This window comes from Aplysia californica, unplaced genomic scaffold (assembly GCF_000002075.1).
Source record: "Aplysia californica isolate F4 #8 unplaced genomic scaffold, AplCal3.0 scaffold00041, whole genome shotgun sequence".
Classification (NCBI taxonomy): Eukaryota; Metazoa; Mollusca; class Gastropoda; order Aplysiida; family Aplysiidae; genus Aplysia; species Aplysia californica.
Genome location: NW_004797311.1, coordinates 1,918,961 through 1,926,743, shown reverse-complemented (window position 1 = coordinate 1,926,743; position 7,783 = coordinate 1,918,961). Strand labels below are relative to the sequence as shown.

General features: G+C 41.0%; 1 protein-coding gene across 1 annotated transcript in view; it reads right to left on the bottom strand.

Moving 5' to 3' along the window:
• The window catches only part of LOC101849906 (prominin-1-A), a gene marked incomplete at its 3' end in the record, with an annotated part of 32,763 nt that overhangs the window by 24,199 nt on the left and 781 nt on the right, over window positions 1-7,783 (bottom strand). The window contains 4 exon segments of the mRNA XM_005092185.3: window positions 437-510; window positions 1,263-1,397; window positions 1,814-1,869; window positions 4,279-4,593. Coding sequence (XP_005092242.2) covers window positions 437-510; window positions 1,263-1,397; window positions 1,814-1,869; window positions 4,279-4,540 — 527 coding nt within the window.

Below are 7,783 nucleotides of genomic sequence, written 5' to 3'. Positions count from 1 at the left end.
ATAGATAGATAGATAGATAGATAGATAGATAGATAGATAGATAGATAGATAGATAGATAGATAGATAGATAGATAGATAGATAGATAGTAGGTTTGTTCCTGGGAGAATACCAAGCTTGGGAGATGTTTAAGCATCAATATTGGTCAATATCTACCGAATTCTTTTCACAGATGTGCAAATAAAGAACACCGATATGTTTGTGTAATGGCTGGTATTTTCTCCTTATCATTAGTCCCCGTGTCAGGGCATACGCCTAGATTCAAACATTTCGACTCTGATGTCTTCAAATTCTCAACGTGATGAAGAATATCCAGTTATAATATCTTACTAGGATAAAATCGTTTAAATATATTCTTCCCCAGTGAATCATTTCTCAGGAGTTGTTTGCTCGCTCACCAATATTAAGAAATAGACAGTGTAAAAGTTTATCCTTACACCATGCAAGCTGTCATTAGAATGAGAGCTTGTGTGAGGCCCATTCTCATACATCCTTCGTTGCCTTTGAACTCCTAGAGATAATAAAGAGAGAAAATGCAATGCGTGAGTCGTTCATGGTCTTTATTCTGAGTGTGGCTACCTGTACGAATCTACGTGCAAATAAACATCACAGAAAAAAGTAGCTTTGAGTGGTACTTCTTTTCTCTTAAATGCCCAGATCGTTCCTATCATAAAACAGATGGCTGCATAAATAAAACAATATGTTTGTCCCGAACTATGTCCAAATTGTCCGCCCAGTTTCAAAAGATAGAAACGTTTGTCACTTGAGAGTGTAGCAAATCCCTGAAACCTTTTTTTAATGTTTTTTCCAAGGCAGTAAAGTTTAATTTTAGTAAGAGTTTTACGGCACTTGCAACACAATAAGGTCATATAAGTGCCGAAGATTAGAGGTATTACAAGAGAGCAACAAACATAAAAAAGAAGGAGGAGAGATCTGGACGATAGATTTTTGATAGGAAAGAAGCAGCAAACCACACCAGAGCACCCACCAACCACCCACCAAGATAGTAAGGAGCCGAAAAAGTTATAAGAAGGTTATATCACTATAAATGTAGGAATAGCAATATCGTTACAGATCTATCTGATTTTAAGCCTACGAAATATCGACACAGTGATGGTCACAATCTGCCACTGATGTAATCGGACAAGTGTTGAACTAAAGAGAATTTAATTATAACAAAAACAGAACACACAAGGACAACACGCAAAGACATTATTTAAAAATACCAGACACTCAGATCTCTCTTTCGTTTAGAAGACATACCTGAACTTCATCCCCACCACAGTTGCCACAGCAGCATCGACAGCAGCAAAAACTAATACCTGCTATTAAAAACACCACAGCAAACACAACTCCAATGACGACACAGGCCGCTATGCCAGAAAAGTGTTCAATAATCTGTGAGGAAAAACAAATAGTACGTAATATGTTCGTAGTTATCGTATAAACACATGTGGTTGCTAGAATTGGGGGGGTGGGGGGGAGAGAAAGGTCAGGATGTGGGGGGGGGGGGCAGAAACTTGCCACAAAAAAAACCAAAAAGCACCAAAGGAAAATGTATTATGTGTATAAATTGTGTGATGTTGAAGAGGATGCCACCATAAGGGGAAAGTTTAATAAATGTAACGGCTGTTGCTAAACCGGAATGTCTACATAACACATCTGCGTGCGTGTCCACAGCGTGCTCTTTTGGATATCGGTAAACTGAAAGCTTCGAGGATTTTTATCTGCCATCAAATATGAGGGTTTAAAAAGATTCTCTCTCTCTCTCTCTCTCTCTCTCTCTCTCTCTCTCTCTCTCTCTCTCTCCATACCTTAGTGTAGTCGTCCTCCAGCACAAAATTACTCTGCGCAATTTCTTCAGCAATATCTGTCAACAGAGAACAAAATCGTTAGCTGTTCACGTCAAATCAATACCTGGCTGGCTCACTTCATGACAATGTCCATCAGTCTGATAATTGGTGGCTTCCCATCAAGGCGAGCCCTAAAACTGCAGGCTCCCATCGGGACTATAATTTGTTTTGGGCCCAAAGTTTTCGTCAGACATTGGGAGCACAGAGTTATAACAACATGTATTTCGGTGACTGTAATCTCTACACTGAATGAAGGCTTAGTTCTTTATAAATATTTTAATATGCATGTTTTACGTTCCCATACATCGACATAATTTAGATCACTTAGGAGACGGGCTTTGGTTCTGTCTGTTAGTGCCAACCTGGGCTGAGAGGGATATAACATCTCTGCACAAAGACCGACATACTCGATAGAAATTCTCCCTACATGGGAATCGAACTCAGATCTTTTACGTGAGTTGGCCCGATGCCTAACCGCTACACTAAAGACTAAAGACACCAGTGGATCTTGGTTTGAAAATGGTTCCTGAAAAGTACGTCAGATAACTGATTATGCTACACATAGTTATTTGAGACCAAGTTTGTCGGGGTTTTTTTAGTACAAGAGGAGAGTAGGTTCCATATTCAGTGTATTGCCTGTTGGTACAATTAGACACAATAGCCATTGCTTTCTAATTATTTGCTTTTCAATCTGAAAACTACTCTGATGTTAGCCTTTTATCTAGCCTCCAGTGGATGAATAAACAGTAATGTATGCGCTAACGTTTGTGGTGATGACTTCCAAAAAAAAGAAATTCCAGCAAGTTTGGGCCCAGGTCTGTATGTGATATGTTGCACTCGAAAACGACTTAAATGAGTTTGATATCTTATCCGTTAAAAAAATGCATTTCATTGAGGTAAAAGAAAGTGTCTTGTCAAAACCGACATGTCTGGTTTCATACTACAAAGACAATATTATGAAAATCCGAATACCACTTTCCATGAAGTGAAGTAAACGTTGCAGAGAACAATTATTTCCCGAAGGAATCGCTTTTAATCATTGATTGTCCTCATGTATTGATTTTTTTTCCCTCGGACAACGACCTAGAACGGTTGGGAAACTATTCTGTGTACTCAAGGCCAAACCACAGCACTGACCATTATAATAGTCGTGGTTCTTGTCAACGTATATATCATTCTGTTCTTGTGGCGTCACTATATGGGTACCCAATCCTTGGCATTGTTTTAAATGGTTCGACACTGATGTAAGCATAACAATTCAATCAGTTCTGGATACATCACGCATTGAGTTTACTGAATAAACGGTCAGACGGAATAAGATTATAGTAAGTGACATTGTGAAATAAGCCTCGCCATCTCTTTTGAGAAAGGGTGTACTATTCACTCCAAGGGAGAAATCCAGACCCAGTGTGTTTTACAGGTAAGGCTTCGCTTATTTTTTTTTCAAGTGTTGTTTTTTGTCCCCGTCGACACAATTTACCTCATTAAAAGGGGGGGGGGGGGGCTTCTCCCTGCCTGTCAGGGCCAACCCGAGCTTAGAAGTTTTCAACGTCACCGCAGGAAGACCGGAATATTCGATAAAAATTCTCACCACACGGGAATCGAACTTGGGTCTTCTGCGTGCGACGACGAAATACCTAACCGCTACACCACAGATACTATTATAGTGGCCTCGTGCAGTTGCCCTTAAGTGAAAGCATTGCCGTGTTGTGTAGGCTAGAGATCGTTATAGCACATCAGGATGAAAATCAGGATGAAAAGGTAAATAATTTTCCAACACTTGGAAAATCGTGTGTGATCGGTATTTACTCAGGTGCAGTCACAGCGCAGTCTGCTTCTGTGTTTTGTGAGTGCGCACACTATAATTATTTTTAGAACATGCTTATCCTGTAAACCAGAAATGTTGGTGCAGATTTACTGCAGGGACCAGGGTAAATTTACGTGTATTCCAGCCTAGCTCCAAAGGTGTTTAACTTGCCGAATCAGAATAACTAAATATGCCACAGAGCAGTTTAAAGCTTTGAAGAGAGATTATTTTTAAGAGACCCATTAATAGAATTTGATACGCATCACTGTACATTAAAAGCAAATGGCTGAGGAGAGGTGCTGAAGTGTGATGTGGTGTGTGTGCGTGTGTGTGTGTGTGTGTGTGTGTGTGTGTGTGTGTGTGTGTGTGTGTGTGTGTGTGTGTGCGTGCGTGTGAGTGTGTGTGTTTGTGTACGTGTGTGTGTTTGTATGTGTGTGTGCGTGTGACCTTGTGTGTGTGGGGGGGGGGGGGGTGGCGCATGGCGTGGGGGTCATTGGCAAGAAAAAATCCGTTCCTATACTATACCCTGCTTCCTTCGTCTATTCCGTCGATATGAGGTTTTATTGTATCGCTCCCACACCTGAAGTAAGTATGAGTGAAAAACAAAAACCACACTCACCGAAAGGAAACGACGCCGGCTGTATGTCTTGAACAAAGCTGCGAGCGAACCCATACAACAACTTCAAGCCTTTGTCATCGTAGTCCAAAATGGTGGAGTAGGTAGCGTTCCCCACTGGAAGAGGCCTCACGTACTTGATGGTTCCATTCGTGAATGCAGTGTTGCCATAATGATCAGAGACATACACCTCGCTTCCAGATGACGATTCACAGCTCATCGACAGAAACCAGATGCACACTAAAAGCCTCGCTGTGGTATCCATGACTTAATTATGAGTTTCCCTATTCCTCACACCTGACGTAGGACAAAGTATCTCTGCAATGAAAATAAAAATCACGTTGTGAGAGTTCGTTTACTCACTGCCAAAGACGAGCAGACCTGAACAGAAGCTCCCAGCGGACAGTTATTAACTACCAAGTTTAATAATTCACGGGCCCGTTTTATACTCTCTGTCGCTGGGGTCGGCGCTACAGAACAATGTCAACTTCTGTTTGCTGCAGTCGTGTCCAGTCCAGCAATGAAAATAGAGAGTTGATCGTGCTGGTTGTGTTTGCAAAGCTGAGATCTTTTAAAAACGTCTTCCATGTGGTGTAAGGTGGAAAATGTTTCAAAGACATGGCTCAGTGACTTTCGAGCCGACGTCCCTGCAAACGTTGAAGGGTGTCAAAATTGTTTGGTTTTGTTTTTGTTTTGTTTTTGTTGTTTTTGTTTTGCTTTTTTCTGTTGTTTGTGGGGGGGTTGTTCGTTTGTTTTGTTTTTTGTTGGGGTTTTTGTTGTTGTTTTGGAGTTGTTGGTTGTTTTTTGTTTTTTTTAAACGTTATGGCCTACTCCACTGTTGTGTATTAAAGAATTAACAACTCTAAATGAAGGCGTGTCACGGATCGCCTGAATCGGACATGTTGGGCAAGTCTACATGGATCTTAATGGATGGCCACGCACTTGGAAATCCTGCTAGGGTCGTAAAACTTATCGTGTTAATATCACATTTGTTCATGACGTGCGCACATATCACTTGATTTTAAGTATATTTCGCTAATTTCTTAAATTGGCTGGTTTTAAGAAAACTGAACGGGCATCGGGTGATGATTTTTTTTAAAGAGATAAAGTAAAGATAACAAAAAAGATTTTTTTTTTAAAGAAAAAATAATCGTCTATGTGTACTCCTGGACCTTACTTGCAGCGTAATCTGGCGTTCCCATGTGTGAAAAGACATTTTAGCGCATACAACAGGCCAACACACCTTGAGACTTTATATCAAGGATGATTAGTTGTAAGTAGCCTTCAGCTGACTACGAGAAGTAAACCTGAAGTTCTGGCTAACTTTTATCATTCGAGGTCACCTAGGTCAAGCACACTCAGCTTGGTGTAGGTGGAATGCATTGTACACTATAAACTAAAAACTTATATTGTGTGTTACCTATATGTTCTTATACTCCCGTCTGGTGTGTTACCTTTCGTAGCTCATGAGCAACATGCGAGAACGAGAAACACACGCGGTGGAGAAGGGGGGGGGGTAGTCAAAAATTAATGTTGTAGCAATTACGAAAATGGAGTGGGCGGTATTTAGTTAGGGGCTTTTATCGTTGCATACATGGACATCCCTCCACCACCCCACCCCCTGAATTCCCTTGAGAAGAAGAAATGGGACATGGAGTGGAAAAGGAGGACAGGGCTAATTTTCACGTTACCAAGTAACTTAGTTCTAGTTCTTTGACCCGTTTCCTTACCAGCAGCAGAAGTAAGTTTGCATTTTGCATTGTGCTCCCTAACGCCTACTGGGTCGTTAATAACGCTACTTTAATTTTTGCAACTTGGTATCCTGCGGAGATGAGTCGAAATATATTTATAGAACTTATGATAGAACTCAGTTTAAGTGAGGAATCCATCCTGATCCATCCATCCACTCTGGTCAATATATTCATCCTCGTCTCTTTTGTTAACATCGTCAAATTATGTCTATTTTTATATGCACATCTACTGGTGAGTGTATATGTGTATGTGTGTATGCGCGCGTGCGTGTGTGCGCGCACGTGCGTGTGTGTGTGCGTGTGTGTTTTAAGGTGAGTGTATGAGTATGTATGTATCAGTGTATATGTGAGTATTTGTTTGTTTGCGGTTGGCAGGGTTTTAAAGTGTGTAATAATGTTTGAAAGTAGGAGGAAAAGTATGTGTGTTCGCGTGGGGGGGGGGGTAATTAATTGAATACCATCGAGGTGAAATGGCAAGTGGCCAAAGGAAAGAGGTGGGGTCGGGCATAAAAGTTCTCATCGAGATCCTCGTCTTAAAGTTGAAGGATCGCGCCTACTCTCTGAACACGCGCTTAATGTACAGTGTAATGGGCTGATTCTCCTTCTAATTCCCAAGAATTGCCAATAACATACTGAATATGTTTACCGAAATAGCGTTAGCCATTTTTGTTACCTGTTTAATTAAAATAGGAAGGGGGAAAAGGGGAGAGGTGGCTTTTATTCATATCTGTAATGCTTTGTGGTTGTTATTTCCGTTCAACTATTGTAGCGAACAAGGACACTAACAACTTGATTGATTGATCCATCAACCGATTGTTTAACCTATTCATAATTAAAAGAGCATCGTATACACATATTCACACTCTGAAGCATGCTCTATGCACTTTACAACTATTATTAACCCAGCAGACCCTAGAACACTCAGAAACGTTCTCAATTGCTCGGGATGCATAGAGTGCATACAGACGGTTAAGTGCTCAAACATTAACATACTGGCAAGATCTTTCGCTGTCTATTGCAGGGTTCCATTTCCCACCAGGGTGATATTAGGAAAAGTTGTTGTGTAAAGGGCCTTTCCCAGGGATACTACGTCAGCACCCATGTCGATATGTTGATGGGATGAATGCAAATCAGGTTTATTTCAATTACCAGAGCGGGTGGTTTGGAGGGGGGGGCGCCACTGGCAGTCAAACTTCATCTCTCTCCATTTGTGTCTTCTGTCTCTCTGTTTTACCTCTTCTCATACAACATGCCCCCTTTGGGTGTCGATGCGCTTTTTAAAAAACTCAAAATGAAATAAAAATACCGTCTAAACTGCCCAAGAGGGTCACCAGTTGTCAAGGAGGAAAATGGTTGTCTCACAAGGTGGACGTCTTTAGCAGTGTCATTGTAATAATAATAATACAGAAAAATTACATTTTACATAAGGAGAAATGGGAAGTTGTCTTCTGTTCGAGTGATTGTGTTGGACAGGTGGCCGTTTGAACAGGTTTGATTGTAAAAGGGAAATATTTTCTCATATCGTTGAATGTGAGCGTGTTATAGGGACGAAGGCAAAAACCCACAATATTAAATTACCGCAGTCCATGAATTTTAAACAGACTCCAGCTAATTCTACCGAAGTGAATTAGTTTGTTAAATTATTCATTATTTAGACCTCCCATCCAAGCACCAAAACCACATTCTGATATGGACTGGAGGGGAGGGGGGTGGCATTGTAGCTCTCTATGTTCACTCCACCACCACCCCCCCCCTCC